This window comes from Dermacentor andersoni, chromosome 1 (genome assembly GCF_023375885.2).
Source record: "Dermacentor andersoni chromosome 1, qqDerAnde1_hic_scaffold, whole genome shotgun sequence".
Taxonomy (NCBI): domain Eukaryota; kingdom Metazoa; phylum Arthropoda; class Arachnida; order Ixodida; family Ixodidae; genus Dermacentor; species Dermacentor andersoni.
In genome coordinates, this window is record NC_092814.1 from 267,292,285 (window position 1) to 267,318,153 (window position 25,869).

The 25,869-nt window shown below is 48.3% G+C and overlaps 1 protein-coding gene across 9 annotated transcripts in view; it reads right to left on the reverse strand.

Annotated features, from left to right (window-relative positions):
- Window positions 1–25,869, reverse strand: part of LOC126547673 (glutamine--fructose-6-phosphate aminotransferase [isomerizing] 2-like) — a 92,462-nt gene that overhangs the window by 50,197 nt on the left and 16,396 nt on the right. For all 9 annotated transcript variants that reach the window (XM_050195624.3, XM_050195622.3, XM_055063126.2 and 6 more), the window contains exons 2-3: window positions 11,918–12,025; window positions 1,691–1,780 (exon numbers count right to left, since the gene is read on the reverse strand). In XM_050195624.3, the coding sequence (XP_050051581.1) occupies window positions 1,691–1,780; window positions 11,918–12,025 (198 nt within the window). The remainder of the gene's footprint in view (window positions 1–1,690; window positions 1,781–11,917; window positions 12,026–25,869) is intronic.

Consider the following 25,869-nt stretch of genomic DNA (forward strand, 5'->3'; position numbering starts at 1 on the left):
CCAGATAGTGCGTGTTGATGTTGGGCAGTGCTCATACAATACGAGCCTTTTGAGAGTTCCTTGCTTTGCATGGCTGTTTGTTAGTTTCTTTACACTGATGCCCCCATACACAGCGCATAGCAGGTCTAAATATTGATAATTTTGATACCACACTGAGAGTGACGTGTCCGCAGAAATTCACAGCCAGCCACTCTCAGATTGTGCAGGCCCTGTGAAAGCAGGCAAATCCAATACTTTGAAGTGGCGTGTAATGAAATTGTGCCCAGGCAGTTTGAATGTTGACTCTGCCTCCTGAAGATGTTCGGAAATGGCCATAAATGGCTTTTCAGGGTTCTCACTCATGGCCTCCACCTGCTGGAGAAAATTCACCACCTGAATGGCATCTCACCACTGGCAGTCATTATTTTTCTGTCACAGGCGATAATTGGTCATGAACTCTTGTCTCACCCCTAAAACAAAGGATTTCTCGACAGGCAAGAAGGTGGAAATCTCCAAGTCGTTATGGTCAGCATGGTAGAGGACTAGGGGAACATACGGATTCACCTCCTGTTTCATACTGAAAGCAGTTAGCCTGGAATAAATGTGCTAGACAGGTGACAGAGGGGTCAGTGTAGATGACCTTAAGCGCCTACACAGATGTAACGATAGAATAATAGTGTATATGACAATTCAAAGTCGCGTCCTCAGATACCTCGTACGACCGGTACAGCCCAAAGCCACATGAAGGTTATGAAAGGTACTTTAGTGGAGGAATAGCAATTTAAAATTCATGTGGTTCTTTAGCATAAACACAAATTAAAGGTAAAGTGTTTGAATAGCGCAAGGGCCTGAGAAGAATATGGGAAAAACAGCGCATGTCTTTCCTGTATTCTTCTCGCAGACTTGCACTATTTAAAACCTTTACTATGGTATACCAACAGGCGCGAATGGCCACGATGGTGAATATATTAAAAGGCTTGTCTTGAAAGCACAGCTTTAACATATATAATAATCACTACTAACCATTATAACAACGTTTTATTTCCTATAGCTGTTATCGGTAAAGTTGGCTTTATTGTATTTGTCCCAGTTCAGATTGCTAGCAGACATTCTTTTTAAAAACCAAATTGAAGATTGCATGCACTTATACAAACAATGCACAAGTCCCATGCAGTGCATGCACCATTACAGCCAAAGCAGCAAACATTAATGGTAGACTACCATACATGACATATACAAGTGTCTGACTACCACTGAGTGGTTGCATGTACACCCCCAAACATCACTGGCTGTATGTGCATACTCAGCACCAAACAAGTGAAAATTTTAGAAAAAGTATGTATTTTATACCAGCACCGTAAATGAATCTATGCTGGCTTCAATTGCTTATTCCTTGAAAGCATTGTCCTCCTGGCAACTTACAGACACAGGCTTCCCTGAAATCCACACCTACATCGTAAATACAGACTCATCACTAAGCAACAGCACCATGAATTACTACTTTTTGCAAGTTTATCACATTATTTCTTCTAGACTTAAAATACTTATGCTTAGGTGATGGAGCTGATACACACAAGAACAATTAAGGGACTCATGCGATAGTGAGCAAGCATCATTACATATTCTTGCAGGTCAAGTTGTGCAAGAAGTGACAAGAATGGAGCCAGTAGCACTTCATGCTTAAAAGCAGGAACATAAATATTGCACTCACGCCATATGCAGTCCTCAAGCACCTTGACTTTTCCAATTTTACGAATGATGGAAATGTCATTGCCCTGACAGTCTTTGTCAAAGGCAATTCCTGTGGGGTAAAAAGGACAATAAAGCATACCAATAAGAATGGATTGGATTAAAGTAGTTGATATAAAATAAGACACCACACAAATTAAAATGCCCATTGAAAAAGACTAAAATCACACACACACACACACACACACACACACACACACACACACACACACGCACGCACCCGTTTAATTCCGCTGACAGTGAAATGGGCCCATGATGACCGAGCTGAAATTAATGCAGCTTTACAAACCTTAACAAAAATAAAAAGAAAGGTTCAACCAAGTGCCGACGTTAAAAGAAGGCGAGGTCAATATACACAGTGGTTCAAATGAATAAATAATTGAACATTAATTAGATCTCTCTCTCTTTTTCATGCTCATTATTAAATCGTTTTATATGTTCATATCGTATTTCATGCACATTACGTTGACCTTGTCTTGTTTAGCCTTGGCACTTGGTTGACTTTTTTTTTAGTGTTTGACACTGTAATGTGCCCCGTCGCCTCTAATTTCTTGTTCTATTTCACGCTATATACCGCGAGGCATAGGGCCTATCAGCCTGAGTGTACATGACTTCTTCAGGACACACGCTCCAAGGCTCAGGCGATGCACTCGCATGGCTGACAGCTCTGCACTGTGCCTGCTTCTGATTCAGTTCTCCATCCTGAACTCAGGCCCTTCACTCCATCTGAGGAGGACATGGCAGAGTGACAGCAACACAGGCACCCGCATGCCACCCCATTTATGGCTAACTATACCAATCCCTTATTTTACAACTTAGTTGCAGACTACAACTACATTTCTTTGCATGGAGAGGTATCATTTGATACCATTTTCATATTCCTATGACATATACAAGTCCCCTGACCGACCTCTTTCTCTGGAAGTGGTTACAATATGATGAAATACCAGATACTCCAACCCCATGTCAAGTAATCGAAGAAAACCTCATCTTCAAAAATGGTGGTGGAGACCTTTGGGTTCCAAGTCCAAATGCATGCAAATATACTCTGTAACGTAATCCACACACGTTAACTATACTCATTTGTATGATTAAATGAATGAAGAGGATATTAAGCTATGAAGTTGTGAGCATAATTAAAATCACCTGAATGGAATAAGATACTGCAAATAGTAATATGGCAAGTGAAAAATTCTACACGCAGAGAGCCTCTTTTGAATGTGTTGCTCAGGCGGTGCCCACCTTTGGCTCTTAGTAATTACCGTGCTTGAATGAGCACAGTGCTGAAACCACCTCCTTCAGCTTTTTGCGCATATGCACCTTTTTAAATATGCAGAAAAATTTCAGGCTACAACAAACACAATCATGTTGAAGGTATGGGTGCAACATCCGAAATGGAAATTTTCACACAGCTTTAACAGCCGAAGAGACCAGCAAGGTAAACTGTTCCAGCACGTGCGCAAGGGCGATACTTGAGGGCCAAATTTTCTTTTAAAACTAAGTTCTCCAGCTAAATCGTATAATTCTGAACGATCAGCATTCTCTTCAGTCGCATTCACCAGGATTTGAACTCCTTTTCAACACTGCATCACAATTAAATCAGAAAAAGAGTAGAATCAAACACTGAATGTGCCAAAACATGTAGCACTAGAAAAACATGTAGAATGAAATGGTTGTTAACCATTTCAGTCTCATTCTTCCTAATCCACAGCTTGTTAATTATCAGGCATAACTTCTTTCACTTCTTAACCTTCGGGAAACGGCGCATTTTGGCTCATTCACACCGGCGACTTGAGGAGGTCGCGCGACTATTTGCGACTCGCAATCAAGAAGCGACCGAAGGCGACTGATGTTCACACCGGCAAGCCCGGCAGAGCGCAACCTGCAAGTCGCCATCCCGGAGATTATCGTTCTCAGCGAAAACTCTCGGGATCTACGCGGAATTTGCCGCGACGTGGGAGGAGGCCGGATGTAGACACATGAAAGATCACTTCTGGTGCGCCGCTGATTGGTTTATCAGTTTTGCGACCACAGAGGCGCGACTAAAAAATCGCGCAGAGAGCGACTGGCCCAAAATGGTGGCTTTTCGAGAAAAGCGACCATTTGCGACTATTTGCGACTGGTCGCGCAACCACTGTCAGTCGCCGGTGTTAATGAGCCCCAATGATATTCCATGGCTTTTTGCACTGTGACACAATGATCGCGCGCAGTTATTTTTCGTCGGTCTATTGTTTGTCGCCATTTTGATGAGCGCCGAAAGGCTGTGGTGGGAACCCACCACCACTGTGTGGCTTCGGAAAAAATCTGCGCGGCGGCACCAGCGTATCTGGAAGTAAGATCGAATAGCGCTAGCATACTATAATATGTTTCAGTAGTTCCGTGCAGCACTTTGGAAGATGCAGGCTTCTTCGGCCAATCAGGGGGGCGAACACATATTAAAGCTGTCCTTTCGTGCCCCGTCGTCTGCTAGCGGCGAGCGCTGCAGTATCTACTAAGACTGAAACTGTGCAGCGATATCAGCTGTTGCAATAGCAGCAGTAGAAAATTCGTTTCATATTCGCTCTGACATCAAAAAGGCGTGGGTCTCCAAGATATTTCGATACAGAGGAGAAAAGGTTGCAGAGGCGGCGGAAGTGGAGGATTCAAAAAGGGCACTCGGCCAGCATGTAACACTAAAGTCCCTGGATAAAAAAAAAGTTTCATCTATAGACCTTAGTGCGACATAAGCTCCCAAGATATGTCGCACGAGTTGGTGGTGCCATCTCTTGATCTCTCTTGTAACATCCCCTTTTACATGGTGCGCTCACTGATATTCATAAGTGCAGCCATTTTCTTAATTAGAATTCATTCATGCCAACTTATTCATTCCTGTAGCATAAAAGAGCACTTGGAACGAAAAGTATTCTATGCGCAGCCTGTAACGACACCCAGTGGCGTAGCTAGGTCGTCTGGCACCCGGGGCCCATAGGTCTTCAAAAATTGGCATAGCGAAATGCAGCATTTTTTGTTTCTGCACTTATGTTTTCTTTGAAGCCTAGCGGGTTTAAAGTGAGAGCCAAGGTACGTCATCTCGGCGCAGAGCCGTGTTGTGGGGTTCGTTTTGTAATTGCCTGTCCTTGTTGAATGTTTTGGGGCGGTGATATCATTACACAAGTGGTCGCTGCAAGCCAAGGCATCACCCCCTGGCCACCAGCAGTTCTCTTCCTGCCCAGCGGTTGACAGCACTGGACAGTCGAGAGTTTCTGGGCCATGGAGGCGCTGTTGAGAACAGCCAGCTGCAGTGCAAGTTTTGCCGGCCTGTTGCGACTGTGGCGGCAACTTTCCTGGAGCGTCGCCGCACACCTCTAGCCACGGCGTGACTAAGTCGACTGTGTGTGAACAACAATACGTGCGTCCTCGACTCTCCGCCGCTGGAGCCGAGTTTGACGAAGTCGCTATTGTGACTAAACGGGCTCGGCGGACCAACTATTGTTACTGAGCCGCGGGAACGTCTACTGAGACCCCTTCCCACGTGCCGACCAAGACGCCAGACAATGGGCGGCCGGTGGGCACGCTGCAGCTCGGGGAATAAATGCCCCTACGGTGCCGGGTCGTCTCCCCTACGGTGCCTCGTCTCCCCTACGGTGCCTCGTCTCCCCTATGGTGCCTCGTCTCCCCTACGGTGCCTGGTCAACTCACCTACAGTGCTTGGACGGCCGTTTCCGTCACCTGGGTATCGGGGAGGACTGAGTGTTTATAAACTGCTGTTGTGCGGCTGCTCAGGACACACTCTCTCAAGCAGTCATGTTAGACTGACTCTCTCTCAAGCAGTAATGTTAGGCTGATGTACTTTTCTAAGCAGTCATGCTAGACTGATGTAGATAACGTAAATAAACTCATATTCCTCGTTCTCGATGAGAAGCAGTCCTTCCCTTCATCAACGTCCTCAGCGTGGATAAGTTGGACGACGGCATGGGCCAGCTACCTTCTAATTTATGCTCGACTCCAATCTTGACAACGGATCACGAGCGATGGGATTGAGCCCCCAATCATAACAACTGGCTGACAGCGGTGAGATGGACTTTGCGACGTGGTGCTGTGTCTGCGGCGAGTGCTTGGTTCTTGCTTTGACTCTCTAGGCTTCATTTTGTGGTTGTTCTGTTTAGAACAGTAGGGAAACTAGATTGTTGAGTGTTAGCTAGGTTGTGTTTTCCTAGCTAGATTTAGCGAGCAGGATCAAGGCAGTAACGCAGCAATCATGGAGTTAAGGAGACTGCTGAGAGACGAATTGTTGGTTGTTGGTGAGGAATTGGGCCTAGATGTACGCAAAGAAATGCTAAAAGCGGAATTATTGGAGCTAATTTCCGAACAGGCCAGTGAAGAAGAAATTGAAATGGGATTGGAACTTCTAAAGAAAAGAGAGAAACGGGAAAGAGAGAGAGGAACGGTGCAGAGAGGGAGAGGAACGCGATAAATATCGCGAGTTAAGAAAAATGCAACTTCAACTTGAAAGCAAACGTTTGGAGTTGTCTCAAGGAAGTGAAGGGGCTCTGGGACGATGAAGTGAGGCAGAATCATACCGCATGGACAGGCTATTAAAGCCATTTGAGGTCGGGACCAACATAGGCTTGTTCCTATGTAATTTTGAAAGGACTTGCGAGAAGATGAACTTCGGCCCGAGTACATGGCCATAGCGGTTGCTGTCTATGTTGCCGTACGAGGCGGCGGAAGTAATCGCTAGACTGAGTGCACAGGATGCATATGATTATGCAAAAGTTAAGGCTAGTCTCCTGAAGAAATACCGCCTTTCAGCCGAAGCTTTTCGGCAAAGGTTTAGGAGCACAGGCAAGAAAGATAGCGAGGGGTATCCTGAGTTTGCATACGGCTTAAAGGCCAACCTAGTCAAGTGGCTGAAAAGCGCGGAAGCGTACGAGAGCAGAGACATGATTATTGACCGCATGTGTCTAGAGCAGTTTTACAGAAGCATCCCACAATCTGTGAAGCTGTGGGTGCAAGACAGAGGAAATGTAAACACTGTGGAAAGGGCGGCTGAATTAGCCGAAGAGTACGCAACGCGTAGAAAGTTGAACGCCAAGGACAGAAATTGGGACGGTCGAAATTTGCAGACTAGACGATCGGAGCCTGTACAAGTGGAGGAAAAGCCCGCAGAATATATCGAGGAGAAACTTAACGGAGAAACCGCACAAAAAGAACAGAAAAGAAAATTCGAATCTTTTAGACCAATTCGCAGTTATAAATGCCACAAACTGGGACATATAGCGGTAAACTGCGGGAAGCCCAATGTAATTTTTCCTACGTAGAGGGAAAAGACGAGACTATGGAACTTTTAAGCCCATATCTTCACGACCTGCAAGTTAATGGCAAACCATGCCGAGTGCTAAGAGACAGTGCCACCACGATGGACATTGTCCATCCGTCTTACATGACGGTAGATGACTTCAACGGAGAAGTAGCATGGATCAAACAGGTTGTAGAAGAACACAGCGTGTGTCTGCCCATGGCCAAAGTCAAAATCAGTGGACCATTCAGGGAGCTAGAGACTGAGGCTGCAGTTTCCAAATTTTTGTCACTGCAGTACCTAAGCTTACATCTTTTCGAATCGTTCAAATCAGTTACTGCGTGAAAAAGGGCTTAAACTAGGATAGGGCGTAGTACAGGCCTTGACGCGAGGCCAAGCTCATAAAATCGCGTCGCTTTCAGCCGAAAATGCACAAGCTGCTCCAGCGGAAGTAGCAAAGGAGATAACTGCAATAACCGAATCCGAGCAAGGCTCGAGTGATGAAAAAACAGTTGAGGAAAGCCTGCCAGCTGACCAGCTCATTGAGAGCGTATCGCTAGGGTGTCAAAGTTCACCCCTGCAGGAAGAGCCCGCTGATGCACTCGCAGGCGAGACAGGGTCGTTATTATCACCGGCCTCAAAGAACTTTGATCAGCTCTTACGTGTGGACAGAGAGTCACTGGCAGCGGAGCAAAAGAATGATGACAGCTTAGCTAAATTAGACCACACAGCTAAAGAAGGCATTGCTAGGCGCAACGTGACGATACATGAGAGAGGAGGATTGTTGTATCGGCACTACAGAGACCGAAAGGGTAGGATTTTAGATCAGTTAGTCGTACCTACTAGGTACAGGGAGGACCTTTTGAGTCTCTGTCATGGAAATGGGTGGTCCGGCCACCTATAAGGCATAAACAAACCAAAGGACAGATTGCTTATGGAATATTATTGGCCTGGTTGTTTCAAAGACGTAGAAAGTTTTGCCGGCCAGTTGCAACAGTGGCGGCAACTTTCCTGGAGCGTCGCCGCACACCTCTAGCCACGGCGTGACTAAGTCGACTGTGTGTGAACAATACGTACGTCCTCGACTCTCCGTCGCTGGAGCCGAGTTTGACGAAGTCGCCATTGTGACTAAACGGGCTCGGCGGACCAACTATTGTTACTGAGCCGCGGGAACGTCTACTGAGACCCCTTCCCAGGCGCCGACCAAGACGCCAGACAATGGGCGGCCGGCGGGCGCGCTGCAGCTAGGGAATAAATGCCCCTACGGTGCCGGGTCGCCTCCCCTACGGTGCCTCGTCTCCCCTACGGTGCCTCGTCTCCCCTACGGTGCCTGGTCAACTCACCTACGGTACTTGGACGGCCGTTTCCGTCACCTGGGTATCGGGGGAGGACCGAGTGTTTACAAACTGCTGTTGTGCGGCTGCTCAGGACACACTCTTTCAAGCAGTCATGTTAGGCTGATGTACTCTCTCAAGCAGTCATGTTAGGCTGATGTACTTTTCTAAGCAGTCATGCTAGACTGATGTAGATAACGTAAATAAACCCATATTGTTCTCGATGAGAAGCAGTCCTTCCCTTCATCAACGTCCTCAGCGTGGATAAGTTGGACGACGGCATGGGCCAGCTACCTTCTAATTCATGCACGACTCCAATCTTGACAACGGATCACGAGCGATGGGATTGAGCCCCCAATCATAACAACGTACGCAACGGAGCCCGGTGTCAGCCTTATTCACACGTAGCCACAGGGCAAGGAGCTGCGTGAAGCTTAGCTGGCGAAACTTAGAACCGGCAGACAGCCATCGGCTACAACTCGGGTATGCAGCAAGCACAGACGCGAGGAATATTTCTGCTACAGCGCCGGGACTGCGCGATGTTCGGTGAGCAGCAGAAAACGCGCACTGAGACGCTCGCCCGCGCCCTCTGCCCGGCTAATGTCATGACGCTTTATTGCTCTATGAACTGTTCATACTAGATTCTGGCAAGTTCACTAGAACGGAAAGGGAGCGGTAAGAAGCGCATAAAAAAAAAAGGCATGGCATATGGTCATGTTTGTGTTATGAATTAATGCACTGGATTACGAAAAAGAAGCAGAGGGAAATCGCACGCTGAGAAAACCGATAAACATATACAGTGCGACGCAACTTGAGAAATAATATTGAAATGTCCAAGAATTTAGAAGACAAGATTGAATCGTCACGACGGCACATCACAGTCGCCGTAGGCGTCGAAGTCTCTACAACGAAACTATTTTTGAACAGTTCTGATAGCGTCCACGCAACAATGGTTGCTAGTGTGCTGTCAAATGCTCACATGCTGCGCCCTGAAGCTCACGGCACGGGGAGAAAACGCGCTCACAGCGAAAGCAAAACACTGTGCGCGGACATTCGTGTAGACGCGCAGTCGGTCGCTGGGAACCCGTGCGATCGCTGCATTGAGGCTTCATTCTGTTATGCTCCATTTGGTTATACAGACAGCTCACTATAAGAACATATTTCACATAGTTTACTCTCGGCGTTTGCCTACCTATCACGCAAGAAGCCGGTTCGGGAGACTCCATCGCGGCGACCGCGCGCAGTGGTCTTCACTGTACGTATTCGGTAAAGAGATAGCATCTGTAAACGATTCTGTGCTTTCAGTTTGCCCAAGATTATTATATCGACAGTCAAAAACTTCCCTCGTTTTGAGAGTACCTACATAAATGCCCAGGAGGGCTGCCACGTGGTGTTTTTATTGAGCGCCGTAAGCGAAACCTATGAGGAGCGCGCCGCGTGATCCCTCATACTACGCAAGTGAGGCGCTTCCGACAGATGGCGACTCCGTAACTCCTCGCCGCCAATACGTTGGAAGTTGTTACGTGCCATCTAGGGAACATTCTAGTGCAAGAATTTTTCAAATTGGTTCATTAATAGAAGGTTAATAGAGATAGAAATATTTCAGTGCCGCAAACTATTTCAGGAGGCGAGCGTCACTGCCAACACAGACTTTCCCCACTTGCCCCCATCGCCAACGCAAGCAAAATTCTTTCCCTGCGTCGAGTGAACTGTAGTCGGATACAACTGAAGGCAGGAGAGGCCCTGCCCAGATAACCGAAGTGCGGTAGCCGACTGCCTCCGCTACTAAAGAAATAGTCCCACTAATGCGACTCGGCCCGGTTCGAAGCGCGGGCTGTTCTCCGTCGGCGGGGTCACCGACTGTCCGGCTCATGACGTCGGTCTAGAATGCGCGCTCATTGGTGGAGGCTCGTGTGCATCCGCCTTTGAGGGGCAAATGCCGCTGCCTTCTTATGCTGCCTTATAAAGTTATACCCGACTATAGAATACCTGCAACTACAGAATACCCGAGCTGGAGGATCGCGTGACGCATACGGCACGCGATCCGACAAGAGAATTTCGCAGGGAGAGATATGAAACTCTCCTGTCTGAAATTTCTGTGCGCCCAAGGCTGTCAGAATGATTACACAGTTTTCAACTACGCCTTTTGTCATCGCACGTCCAGTTAGAGCTCCATTGTCGTCCTGTAAAAATTTTTCTGAGGCCCTAACCGTAACACTGTCGGCGACAAGAAGACACCCTTAAAGGGGTAAACATTCTTACAGTGTGAAATACTGGCAAATGTGCAATGACTAGTACGTCGCTTCACATTTATTCAGCGGTATTCTGCTATCTTAACTGAAGGTCGCCAAGAATTAAAATGTACCTGAGGGCACTACGCGAACGGCGTTGATGGGTGTTGTTCATGAATGAATGTTTCTCGTTCATTGTGAGCGAATACGTTTAATTAGCCAAATTTATCAAGTTAACTAATCGATAAGATGGCAATGAAAAGGTTGTGGATGACGTTTACAAATGACCGATAACAATTCATTTAACACAACCTAGGACTCGTGAAGAAACCGCCGTGTTGGCACAGTGGCGAGATATACACCACAACGCTAGAGCTCGCGGACAACTTTCTGTTGCAATGAAGAGAAAGCGCTACAGGGACGAAGCTTCTGCACGCGTGTTACTGCGCCAAGTAGTCCAGCAGAGTTTGACGACGCGACAAGCTAGTTCGAGGCTTTCGGTTTTTTGGAACAGGTAATCAACGCTGCAGCTTCCGCTTGCGGCCGTTTCGCATTTGCCCAAAAGCGGGAGAAAAGCAGGAAAATAAATCAAATTTCACACACAGCGGTACATCTTGTCTTAATTTTTTAGGGAGCGGGCACTTGCCAGATTTGTACAGAGACCTGCGTTTTTTCTTTATTATCAAGAAAAACAAAATCCTTTCATCGCCAGCGTTTCTTCACTGCTGTCTATGATTTCGTCAATGGACGTGGGGTCTGAGCGGGCACGTTAAACGTAAACATCTGCCCCCGACTCTATGGGGCAGAGGTACCGACGCCAACCTTGCAGGCCCCCTAGAGGGCCGCTGATTATGGATCCGGGGACAGTGGCGTAGCCGGCGGGTGACGACACACCGGGCACGTGCTTTATTTCACACGCATTAAGTGGCCTTTTGTTCAATTTTTGCGCCTGCGTGGTTAGTACTGCTTGCTATTAAATACGTGTTTTTTCGAAAACGCTTGATCGAGCAATAAGACGGCAGTACATAGCTACATATAGGAAGGTGAATGAAGTCTCATTTTACGCACACAAGCACTTCAGGTGCGGGTATCGGCGATTTCAGCGACACAAGCATGGCCCTGGCCACGAGACGTAACGCGAAATCAACTCGATCAGTGCCCATCCTAATGTAAACAGTATTTTTTTCCCTTTCTACTAAGATGCAACTTTAGCGTTTCAAGCGAAGGGCGATCGGTATCACGACAATAAGTCACGATAATGAGATGATTCACACTAACAGACGTAAATTTACAATGACAGGGCTTCGCTCAATCGGCTGCTTAGCAAAGTTGTTGTCTGAACTCACCAGCAGAATCGTAGCCCCTATACTCCAGTCGCTGAAGGCCCTTGATGAGACATTCCAGGATTTCTCGTCGTGTCTTCGGTTCGAGGTAATTCAGGTAGGCGAAAATTCCTGAAATGAAGGAACGCCGAGCGTCAACAATCGGAGCACACGGAACGCCAGCGAGAATATAACGACACCCGCTGTGATTGCTTAGTGGCTTTGGTGCTGCGCCGCTAAGCACGAGGTCGCGAGATCAAATCCCGGTCAGGGCAGTCACATTTCGATGGGGGCGAAATGCGAAAACACCCATGGCACTAAGATTTTGGTGCACGTTAAAGAAGCCCAGGTGGTTAAAATTAATCCAGAGTCCCACATTACAGCGTGCCTCATAATCAGATCGTAGTTTTGGCACGAAAACCTCCATGATTTAATTTTTATATAACCACGGCCGAGCTGGAAGGCGAGCACAGTGCTATATATACGTATATCGCTTTAGGGCGGCCGTGATGAAAGGAAGTGCATATGCAGAAATAATCAGGTAATCGAGAAATATGCGGAGTACAATCAACCTTTCGATATGGCTTTCATAGATTATGAAAATGCATTTGATTCAGTATAGATACCAGCTGTCATAGAGTCATTGCGTAATCAAGGAGTACAGGAGGCATACGTGAATATCTTGGCAAATATCTACAAATATTCCAGAGCTACCTCGGTTCTCCACAAGCAGAGAGTTACCTATCAAGAAAGGGGTCAGGCAAGGAGACACCATCTCTCCTATGCTATTCACTGCATGTTTAGAAGTATTCAAGACATTAGACTGGGAAGGCTTAGGAGTGAGGATAAACGGCGAATATCCCAGCAACCTTCGGTTTGCAGATGACACTGTCCTGTTCAGCAACACTGGGGACGAATTACAACAAATTATTGAGGATCTTAATCGAAAAAGTTTAAGAGTGAGGTTGAAGAACAATATGCAGAAGACAAAGAAAATGATCAATAGCCTGGCAAGGGAACAAGAGTTCAGGATTGCCGATCAGCCTCTAGAGTCGGCGAAGGAGTACGTTTATCTAGGTAAATTATTCGTAGGGGATTCTTATCAAGAGAAGGAGATTTATAGAAGAATAAAAATGGGCTGAAGTGCATACGGCAGACATTATCAGATCCTGACTGGAAGCTTACCATTATCGTTAAAAAGAAAGGTGTACAATCAGTGCATTCTACCGGTGCTAACATATGAGGCAGAAACTTGGAGACTGACAATGAAGCTCGAGAACGGGACGGCGGTGCTCGTCCGCAGCAACGTGGCGGCAACTCAACATGTCACGGCGCAGGGTGGGTGCGAGCACACGCTGGTCGAAATTCATGCGAGAGAAATTGGCAGCTCGGGCAATTTATTTGTAATGAGCGCGTACTGCCGGCCGTCACAACGGCAGTACGAATTTGACCGCATCGTGAGCCAGGCGAAATGGTTGGCGGGGACCAGGCCGCTCCTGATCCTTGGCGACTTTAACGCCCCTCACACAACGTGGGGCTATAAGTTTCAGTCCAAGAGAGGAAAAGCATTGGCCAAAGCAATGGAGGATCACGAGATGGTTCTCCTGAACGAGCCGGACGTAACCACCAGAAGAGGCAACAGTGCCGCTAGGGACACCACGCCAGACCTGTCGTGGTTATCGGGCACGCTAGACGTCTCCTGGAGAAGCGAAGAAGTGGACCTGGGGTCGGATCACAGCGTGAGCGGCATCACGATCCGAGACTCCCGATATCGGGCTGTGCTGGGGACGGCGCGGATCACGGATTGGGACAAGATGAGAAAGTTTACCCAAGAACAAGAAGAGGCATCCGAGGAAGAAACGGGACAGGCTGAAAGACAAAGGACCTACACCGAATGGGCGAGGGACCAGAAGAAGGCTCTCGATAAATTTAGCCAAGAAATCGCAACGACGTCGCAGACACCGTACGTGGACGCCAGACTGACCCACATGTGGGCGGCCCGACACTCGTTGACGCGGCGGTGGAAACGTCAGAGACACAACAGAAAGCTGGCCAAGCGCATAGCAGTCTTGAACAAACAGATCGCCGAGTACGCGGCCAAACTATGTAAGGAAAATTGGCTGAAGACATGCGACGGCCTACAGGGCAAGCTCTCGACGTGGAAGACGTGGTGTCTCTTGAGGCATCTGATCGACCCGCTGAGTAGCAAAACTGCAACCAATCGCAACCTCGCCAATGTATTGCACACGTACAAGGCAGACGGCCGCAGGCTCCTGGAAGACCTGAAGGCCAAGTACCTAAAGACAGAAGGGCCAGTACCCGGTGCCCGAGAGGTACGAAGGACCCGACAACGAAGAACTGGACCGGCCGTTTACCATGACGGAGCTGTGGACAGCGATAGATGACAGTAACAAGAGAAGTGCACCCGGCAGGGACGCCATAACTTACAAATTACTCGGTTACATGAGCGGTACAGCGGCCCGCGGCCTCCTAGAGCACATTAACGAAGCCTGGGAGAGCTCGCAGTTGCCGAAGGAATGGAAGGACGCCGAGGTCCGCTGTATTCCAAAGCCCGGCAAGGCCCTCACGATAGACAACATGCGGCCCATCTCCCTCACATCCTGCGTGGGGAAGGTGATGGAGCGCATGGTCCTTCGCCGGCTGCAGAAGCACCTCGAAGAAACGGATCAGATGCCAGAGACGATGTACGGCTTCAGGCAACATCTCAGCACCCAAGACGTGATGATCCAACTCCACGAACTGGTCGTCAAGCCGGCAACGAGGCACGCGCCGCGCGGGATACTCGCCCTCGACCTGAAGGGAGCGTTTGACAACGTGTCCCACGCGAGCGTGTTGCAGAATCTAAGCAAAACCCGGTGTGGCCGAAAGACATTCGGCTACATAAAAGATTTTCTGTCAAACCGAACGGCGACCATCAGGATAGGGGAGGAGAAGTCGGACCCTGTCGAGCTCGGCGATAGGGGCACCCCTCAGGGATCGGTCTTGTCGCCCCTGCTCTTCAATCTGGCCCTGCTGCCCCTGCCGGATCTACTCAAGCAAATCGAAGGCGTGGACCACGCGTTCTACGCCGACGATATTACGGTGTGGACGGCCCGAGCCGGATCCGATGCCTGGATGGAGGAAGTCTTGCAGCGGGCGGCAACGACCGTGCACGAGTACGCAAAGTCGTGCGGACTGAGCTGCGCTCCCCAGAAATCACAGCTGCTCATGATCCAACCGGGAAAAACCAAGAAGGAGCTGCCGCCGAACGTGATTATCACGATCGCCGGAACGACCATCAAGCCAACACAGCAGATTAGGATTCTCGGCCTAATACTTCAGAGCGACGGAAAGGCACAGGCCGCCATCACAAAGATCAAGACTACAACCGAACAGGTATGATTCGGAGGGTATCAAACAGAAACCGAGGCCTTAAAGAGGACGATGCCATGCGCCTGGTACGCGCGTTCGTCGTGTCACGGCTTACCTACTGCGCCCCGTATCTCCAGCTGACGAAGGCGAATAGGGACACCCTAAACACGATGTTTCGTAAGGCAACGAAACAAGCCCTGGGCATGCCCATATACTCGTCCAGGCAAAAACTGCTAGACATGGACGCCCACAACACGGTGGAGGAGCTCATCGAAGCCCACCTCTCTAATCAGAGAATCCGGCTCAGTCACACGGAACACGGACGAGCCGTCCTACGCAAGATAGGATGGCAGATTGAGCCAGTCCCCATCAAGACGGCCTTTCCGGAAGACTGGAAAACGATCATTCAGACAAAACCCCTTCCCCGGAACATGACGCCGGGCAAGGACGACGAGAGGCGCACCGCGCGAGCCAAAGCCCTAGCCCGTAAGCTGGAAGAGAACCCCAGGGTCCTCTACGCGGACGCCTCGCTCCGAAAGCACAGTGACCGTGCAGCCGTGGTGGTTACTTCAAAAGACAGGCTGATCGTCAGCGCGTCCCTGAAGACAACAGACCCCGCAGTTGCCGAAGAAGCGGCCGTGGCCCTCGCACTCGCACAGCCGAGCGTGGACACCGTAGTCACCGACTCAAAGACAGCCTACAGAAGCTTCCGCAGGGGGGTAATCTCCTCCGCGACCCGAGCCATTCTAGCTAAGCACAAGCCTCCGGGAAGAGCCATAGAGCTCATGTGGGTCCCGGCTCACTCGCAGGTAGCAGGCAACACCATCGCCGACTACCATGCCCGAGAAATGTCAATCCGGGCCGAGCACGAGCCGGAAGAGCTACCGCACCCGGTTACCAGCTTTCGGGACATTACCCGGATGTACCGAGAAGAAAGGTGCAGACAGCCAGAACCGCACCCCAAACTCACCAGGCAACAACAGACGATCCTGCGTCGAGCGCGGGCGGGATCGCTTGCGCATCCCGTACTGATGAACCGCATGTACCCTGCGGAATACGATATGCTCTGTCCTTTTTGCAGAAGAGAATAGGGCACCCTGCCGCACGTCTTGGCAGAGTGCACAGAACTCAAGACCCACCCTCCTCCCCTTCCCACCAACACCCCCAATCCCCAACCCCTTGAGCGATGGGAGACCTTGTTATCCAGCCCCGCCCTACCGATTCAGCTCGCACTGACGGACAGGGGCCAGGAGCTGCTGGAAACATATGGGTCCCGTAACTAGGGAACCACCCCGTCTGGTGCCTACGTGCACCACAGATTTATTTCGGGCCAGTAAATGTTGCTTCATCATCATCATCATCATCGAGAACAAGTTAAGGACCGCACAAAAAGCGATGGAACGAAAAATGTTAGGCGTAACGTTAAGAGACAGGAAGAGAGCGGCGTGCATCAGAGAGCAAACGGGGATGGCCGATATACTAAGTGACATTAAGAGGAAAAAATGGAGCAGGGCAGGCCATGTAGTCCGTAGGGTGGATAACCGGTGGACCACTAGAGTTACAGAATGGGTGCCAAGAGAAGGGAAGCGCAGCCGAGGAAAGCAAAAAAACTAGGTGGACTAATGAAATTAGAGGCCTTCATCATGCAGTGGACATAACACTAGGATGATGATGATTATGAATGCAGAACAAGTTATTGGTGGCCAACTATACGCGATATAGGCTCACTGCCAGAGTATTACGCAAGAGCACGTTTTGTCCCTAGCTAATTAAGGATTTGGGACGAATCCACCCGAATTCACAAGATAGTCTTGAACCCACGAAAGTGTATTCTCAGGATGGTCTCATGGGCTCACAGGAGCTGAAGGAAGTGATAGATAGCTAATTTGGGTCGGTTAATCGATACATAGCTGGGCGAAGGTACAAAAGCAGCGCTGCTCGTACTTGTCGCCTCATGTCCTGCAACATGTTACGGGGGAGGTTAGGTTACGCGAAGTGATTGTTTAGAACGCAAATAAAAGTGACCAGACGAATCAATGGCTCCCCTCTCACTTCTTTTTTACAACTCTTGTAAAAAAAAAAAGAGAAATCACCGCCCAAGCACTCCGTACAGATGGTTAACCAGCGAAGCTGAAAAGTGCGGCCCCAGTGCTTATCACTGGGTTAATCCCGGCAGTTCATTAAACGACGGCTTGGTAAGCTGCCGGATCCTCGGTACGCAGTTGCTGCTTGCGCTCGGCTGCACGAGCCTGTTCTTGTGCACGAGCTGCAGCATCGGCACGGCGTAGACGAGCTCGTTCCCGGTTCTGGTCGCGGCGCTGCTGATCGAAAGCTGCCTGCTTCTCAGGAGTAGGTATGACGCGTGGCATATTCATTTCGGAGCCGGAGAGAAACTGCTGCGCGAGTACTCGGCTGCAACGGAAAGTAATGACGACACTAACGGCGCAGCCAATCGCGCGCCTCTAAGCAATGCTAACGACGCAGGAAAACAAAAATATAATAATTTACATTTATTAGGGATGGAAACATCGTCACTTGCATGCAAAGGTAATAAATATATACAGGATGTCCCAATTAACTACCATGCACCAAGATTTAAAAAAGATAGCAATCAGTTACTCGAAGAAAACCTAGTGCATATTGTTTACAGTACAGTGGAGTAGCTGCCAGTAATCTTTTCGTTACTGAGATTTAATTAGGTAATTGTAATTAATTATCTAACTGAAGACGTACTATCCTAATTTCCGAAGCGTCAATGAGAGATTTAAAGGCACAGCCAAGGGACATCTAAATGTGGTATTTTCAGCGACGTACTAATTGCGGACTAATTTTTTTATCACTGATGAATAAACCCCGCCAAATATGGACCACGTGACTGCGCTCCCACCCGGATCATAAAGCAGCGCCCTCGAACAGGCTCCCTCTGAGTTATCCAGAACGAAATAAAGGAATTAAAGAAAGACCATCGTGATCGAGCTAGTGCCTTATCTGCCGCGCCCCGGCCGAAGTAACACGTCGCGTTTGGTGTTAGTGGAAACAAGCTGTGATAGCTGTTGTCTTAGCGTAGACAAAGTGCACGGATGTTTTTTTTTTTTCGTTTCCACAAAACCTATCACCACAAAAGCGAATTGACAACGTCAATGCAAAGGTTTAAAGGTGCGTTTTGTTTCGTCCCAGTCGCCATGTCTTTCTCTAATGATCAGAAGGTAAACATGATCCTTGCCTTGGGATGTGTAAATGGCAACAAGAGGAAGGCCGCAAATATATATCAGTCATGGAAGTCTGGCGGTAGAAGAAACGCATCGACTATAATCAGAAATTATGAAACCTGACAAACCGGCAGCTTCAAGAAACAGCAGCGGAGAACTCCATCTTTCAGTCCCAGCCTACGCACCGATGCTATAGCATTTATGGCCTCAAACCATCATGCTAGCGTGCGGGAGGTGGCCGCCCTGCAGGTACCAATTTCCAAGTCATCAGTTTGGAGGATTCTAAATGACGGCCTTTCATCCGTACCACCTTAACCAGCCCCCATGCTTCGAAGATATGGACCTGTAGAATCGTCTAGATTTCTCGAATTGGGTCCTCACAAAAGCCGATCAGTCACCGTACTTCTTGAGCAACATCATGTGCACAGATGAAGCCAATTTTCACAGAAACGGCCAAGTAAATTTGCATAATGCACACTATTGGAAGGACTACAATGCACACTGGTTAAAGCGCAATCGGCACCAGTACCAGTGGTCGTTCAGTGTGTGCTGCGGCATTTACGCCGGTGCTATAATCGGTCCCAACTCCTTTGATCACACACTGACTAGACAGCGTTAAGTGGACGAAATCCTTGAAGCAGTGGTGGATGAGTTTCTCAGCGAGGTCCTGCTGTCCAGTAAGATGGGGCGCCAGCACACAGCAGCAGCCGAGCACGAAACTGGCTGTATGCGACTTTTCATGCGCAATAAATTGGAAGGGACGGGCCTGTAAATTGGCCGGCTAGCTCACCTGACCCTCTCTCTACCCGATTTCTTTCTTTTGGGTTATGTGAAAGATCGTGCGTAAATGATTGAGACGGACGTCAGGTTAGTTCAAGGCAAGGATAACGGATGTCTGCCGTAGAATTCCGGCGTCGGTCATCAAGAAAGCCACTGAAGATGTGATAAAGCGGACTCAGTACTGCGTATCTATAGAAGGAGACCTATTCGAACACGTCCTCTAGGCAGCAGCTGGTGTTCAACGGAGCTTACGAATTCATAGATAATAAGGGAACACTAAAACCTGATGTTTCTTTTTTTTTTTTTTTTTGGTGCAGACATCCTGATAGCCAATTCTGGTCATTTAGAAGTGGTAGATTTACTTTCTTGAAGGCACCGGTTTTGCCTTTTCTCTACACGTTGCTCGCTTCCCGGTCTATTTATTTCGGTTTTATTTTTTGTCACGAACCTGTTTTTGCAGCAAAAATTTGATGAAAAATAAAACGGTCACTTTAATGTGGCTTTGATCCGAAGCAAGTTTCTGGCGCAAAATGTAGCTACGCACGCACTCTTTCGATGCGGTGCGAGCAAAGACAAGATTTTGAAATATTATATGCCTATTACATTGCTTTTCGCATTTTGTGCGTGGTCAGGGCGGCACTTCGACCCCGTTATCAAGGGGCTTTTGTTATCAATGTGATCAGTCGGCCTTGAGATACGGATAGTAAGTGTGACGTAGAGAGGAAGGAATAGCTGCGAAGCCGCGAAACCTGCTGTTGATGCTCCTTACAACGTAAATACACCTGGTAGCGAAGCTTCCATAGGAGACCATACGTTCAAAATATGGCGGTTCATCGGCGGTTCATGGGGCTTAGCGCCATCTGTATGTGGAGGGAACACTTCCGGAGAAAGAAAAAATAATGTGACGCCACATCCGTTAAAAACAGAAGCGACGTCATTTCGCTTTCGAAGGCGCGAAATTTGTTTTGTTGGCCTGCCTTTAGAGCTATATATTGTCACGTGGTAGTGACGTTAAGAACACAGTAGCAATACTGTGAAAGGCAAAACTAGATTTTATTGGGCGAACCTGTGCCCACATAACAGGCTACACTTATAGCACAACGAAAGCGGCGAACACAGTCGGCGATCGTCGAAAAATCTGATCAGCGGGTCAAGCGCGTCGGCTTTTATAGATCAGTCGTCGAATGTTCCAGATTAACCGATGGGACCCGCGTGTCTTCCACAAAGTTCTACACTGTTCGCGTCGCGCATACATGCAATCAGATTACACAAGTTGCGGTGAAAAACAGTGTACGGAACCATCGATAACATTCCAGAAACTTCTTTTACATGCAGGCGCGTCCTGCGCTGCGCGATAACATTTGTTAGGCGGCCAAACGTGGTCACCTGATAAAGATAAGTACACGTGTCAATATTCAAATGCCCCGCCATTCGACTTGATGGGCGTTTCGAGCTTTCAGCGCGGAAAGAGATGCAGGAAAAGGCCAGCCGTACGGTTGTTGAAATCGCACCCCTCCACAGAACATACTTTCGGTGGAGGCCGACAAAAGCTTTAGGTGTAGAGTGCTGATCATATCGTCGGATGCCAAGCCCGTCGGCCAGCGCACTCGCACGAAAACAACTGCACAATTACCTGGCGGTCATAACTCACTACTTTTGACTGAACAGGTTAAGAAGCGATGAAGCTATCAGCATCACCACATTCAGACAAACTTCGACAAGCAAAAGCACAACGTGTGAGGGAGGCGTATTGAAAATTATGGGTTTTTACGTGCCGAAACCACTTTCTGATTATGAGGCATGCCGTAGTGGAGGACTCCAGAAATTTTGACCACCGGGGGTTCTTTAACGTGCACCTAAATCTAAGTACACAGGTGTTTTCGCATTTCGCCCCCATCGAAATGCGGCCGCCGTGACCGGGATTCGATCCCGCGACCTCGTGCTCAGCAGATTAACACCATAGCCACTGAGCAACCACGGCGGGTTAGGGAGGCGTATTTCGACAGGTGAACTTTACGAGCGCGCCTTCCCGCACCCTTGAAGATGTACACTGCATTGTGAGTGATAGCGGGGTCAACGCCCCCAGTAACGATATGCGCTGAAAAGAGATGTATTTATTAATAATAATAAAATGGAATAAACTTGTATTTTCTTAACTAGTCACGAATATACCAAATTGAACAGGAATTTTATTTTCGTTGAATGAATCTAACTGTCTCGCTTGAATTTAAAAAAACGCCTTTTTCTTTCCCAATGTTTGTTCCCTCGAAACATAGTCGCGCTTCAATAGCTGCTCCCATAACCACCCTTGCTGATGTCGGTAACAGTACGTTCTGAACCGCTTTTCGCCCGAAGCTTCGCGACCTATTTGGATAGACCTTGCTCCTTCCGTATACCATTATCAAGGTGATGCGCTGTCTCTCGGGTTTGCCACAGGCAATGCAGTTGCTTTCAACCAGCTTATTTGAGGGCGCTGCTTTATGATGCGGGTGGGAGCGCACTCTAGTGGTATTTTTCATACTTACTGAGGTTTCTTCGCCAGTCGAAAGAAATTGTACGCAATTAGTACGCCGCCGAAAACACCACTGTTAGATGTCATTTTGGGGTGCCTACAAATGCCGCATTGACACTTTGAAAATTAGGACAGTAGTTCTCGAGTTAGATAATTAATTGCAATTACCGAATTAAATCTCATAAACGAAAAAAAAATTACTGGCGGCTACTTCACTGTACTGGAAACAATATGCACTAGGTTTTCTTCGAGTAACGCAACTGCTACTTTTTAAAGTCTTGGCGCATGATAGTTGAGGAACACTGCATAATTCAATTAGTAGCCAAAATTAGGCTAAGCCGGGTTCATTCGAAATCAGAATCAACAGCAGTCATGCGCAGCAGCACTTATACTCGGACTCACAGAAAAAGGAAAGAGAAAGAGGCCGCAGTTTCGCCGGAAAGGTGAAGCAGTATTAGTGATAGCCAAGTATGCGACAATTACACGTAGGAAGATTACACCACCGAGAGGACTCAGGCTGTGAAATTGAACTGTCTCGTACTATGAGATCTTGTATATACTCATAATAACGATTAAAGTCCTGGGTCATCTCGTTAGCAAAGGCGGCATCCAGCCCGATCCGGACAAAATTTCCGCAGTGCTCAACTTTCCAAGCCCTCTTCGTGCAAAACAACTGCGCAGCTTCCTTGGACTCGCCTCATACTTTCGACGTTTTATCCAGAACTTCGCCAGCATTGCCTCGCCCCTCCACAAGCTCCTTGCTAGTTCCAGTTCCTTCGATTGGAACGATCAGTGTGAAGTCGCATTCCAAGAACTCAAGCGCGCCCTAACATCCCCACCTGTTCTTTGTCATTTTGATGACAAGGCGCCCACATTACTGCATACTGACGCTAATGGTCAAGGAATCGGTGTCGTGCTGCTGCAGCGCGACCAAGAATTTTGCGACGAGGTTGTTGCATATGCAAGCCGCGTCCTGACTTCCGCGGAAAAGAAGTACTCGATAACCGAACAAGAGTGTTTGGCTGTTGTCTGGTCCATTAAGAAATTTCGTCCATACCTCCACGGTCGACATTTAATGGTTGTGACCGACCACCATGCCTTATGTTGGTTGTCAACAATCAAAATCTTGTCCGGACGCCTTGGCCGCTGGACACTCCGATTACAAGCATATATGACTTCGATGTCATATACAAGTCCGGAAGGAAGCACCAAGATGCCGATGCTCTTTCCCGATGCCCATTACCACCATCATCGGAGCACATCACATCACCTTGTCAAATTGGCCACACGGAGGACGCATCGTCTATTATACCGATTTCCTCCTTGACTCCATCAAACCGCCCTTCAGTGCTTTCCATTCACCAGCGCGCCGATTCTTATTGCCATAGTATCATCAATCGCCTTAGCGGTGTTTCATTTCCACCCTATGCCAGGCTACGGAAACAGCTCAAACTGTTCAAGTTTGAAGACGACGTGCTCTACCGGTACATTTTTCACCCGGAAGGCCATCGATGGGTTCCCGTTCTACCGCGCTCTCTTCGCGCTGCAGTTCTGCAGGCCTCGCATGATGACCCTACGTCAGGCCACTTGGGTTACCACAAAACACACGAGCGCATACGCAGCCGATTCTTTTGGCCAGGTCTTTCCACGAGCATAGCTAGATATGTTGCCTCGTGCACGCTTTGCCAACACCGTAAGCGACCTACTTGCTCCGGTCGGGACGCTACAACCACTTCCTTGTCCAGCAGAACGCCTCTCTGTCGTCGGCATTGACCTTTTCGGGCCACTCCCACCTATTCCAGACGGCAACAGATGGATCGTCATTGCTGTTGACCACTTGATCCGGTACGCTGAAACAGCCTCAGTACGTTCAGGAGCTGCCTCAGAAGTAGCGGCGTTCTTCTTGAAGGGTATCTACTAACGTCACGGGGCGCCTCACGTTCTTATGAGCGACCGAGGCAAAGCATTTCTTTCAAGCACTCTTAAGTTCTGCAAGCGTCCAACACCGAGCACAAGACAATGTTTAGCTACCACCCTGAAACCAATGGCCTAACAGAGCGATTTCATCGCACGCTGTGCGACATGCTATTCATGTATATTCAACCTGACCATCGTAACTGGGATGCGATTCTCCCATTTGTAACATTTGCATACAATACGTCTGTTCAACGGACCACCGGATACTCTTAGTATACGGCCGCCACCCAACCTCATCACTCGACGTTTCTTTCTTCTCTGGCACCGTCAACGCTTCACCATTCATTTACGACCAGTTTGTGTCTCGTCTTGCCCAATGTCGTCGTCGCGCCCGTATGAACAATGACGCAAGTCAAGACGATCGCAAACATCGGTACGATGCCTCTCACCGCGTCGTCTCCTACCGCCCTGGAGACGACGTGCTCCTATGGACACCTGCACGAACACCCGGTTTATGTGAGGACCTTGAGTCTCGATATATTGGCCCCTACAAAGTCATAGAGCAGACCTCACCGGTGAGCTATCGCGTTACACCTGTTGATGCCCCAAATGACCGACGCTGCCGCGGAACAGAGATCGTGCACGTTTCCCGCCTGAAGCCCTTTCATCTCCGTTCCACTGTCTAATGTCAGGCTGACCGCTTCCGTCCACGGGGGAAATTAGTGTAAGCATTTATGCGGACGTCATCTTCATCTGTAGAAAGTCATCATCAATCATCCGCTCGTGTTCGTTTTTGCGTCGGTGCCATTTTTCCTTCTTGGAATAAAGCGTCGTCTCGACCGTGGTATTTCAATACTATATATATATATATATATATATATATATATATATATATATATATATATATATATATATATATATATATATATATATATATATATATATATATATATGTGGTAAGGTACGGTATATGGTACGGGAAGCGGGTCGCCTCGCCCCCCCCCCCCCCCCCCCCCCCGGAAAAATGAAAACTCTCCGCCTATGGATGGTGCCACTATTGAATCAAGTAGTTTTTGCTTTTGTTCTAATGAAACTTATATTTCTTCTGATGATAGAGAATAGGACCCGCTGCGGCATGCCGAGTCTAAATTTCTTTTTCGCGAGATCGTAGTTAATCGGGAAAATTCTGGCTGTCTGAGCGAAGCAGCATGCATGCACTATCTAGTACATTGTCCACCGTGGGCGGGATGAAAGTTATCAAATTTTGGTATGTACAGTCGACCACTTCAAGTGTATCAAGACTATTCGAAAAGTATTCGGACTTTCCATTATTGACTATTCGATTCAACGACCGAATCGAATGGGACAAAATTCGACTTGTTATTCGAAAGTTTCAAATATTCGCAACACTCTCAATGGACTACATCCCCCAACCGTGCGTCTTCCAAATATAGAATACGTAACGCAGCTGCCGATAATCAAATACAAACAATAAAGCCAAACGGAAGTCGGTCACAGGAGGACGGCATGCTGAAACAACATTGTATACTTAGTCATTTATTTATCATTGTCTCGACAACAAGGCGAACTGTTCGGTAATGCAAGGTAATCCTTGCGTGCCGTAATGCCGCTCTTAGGGGACCGCCATCAGCTCAAAACTTTTTTTTTTCGCAGCCCCTCGTTAAAAAGCTGCATAACCTAAGCTTTAGTGCGTGAATATACCGAAGCGCACGCTTAAAATTCAGCCTATGCACCTAATTAGAGAGAGACAATAAAACAAAAAGAAAGTTCGCGGCTTCTGAGCAGCATAACCTCCTGGCGAAGCAAAGGTGCACATGTGTGTAAGTACAAGGCCGCGGCCGCTACAGTCGCACGCATACGGTGCTTAGCGATTAAAACGTGATACTCGGCGCGCATGGCTGGCGGGGATTCTTGCGCCACCGGTGGGCACAGGGAGAAACCGACCGGGCGCATTAGTCCGCCACGAGAACGAGCTACAGTATTTGTGGCGCAGTGTGACCGCATTTTACTCTCCCCTCCGATCACCTAGCTTTCACCATGTGGCTAAAAAAAGCGGCCGCTGAACAGTGCACTCAATTGCTGCGTGCAGGGAGGACGTCCACTAGTATACATAGGAGAAGTGCCGCATTAGTATTCAATCCACGGAGACATTCCAACTGACCAAC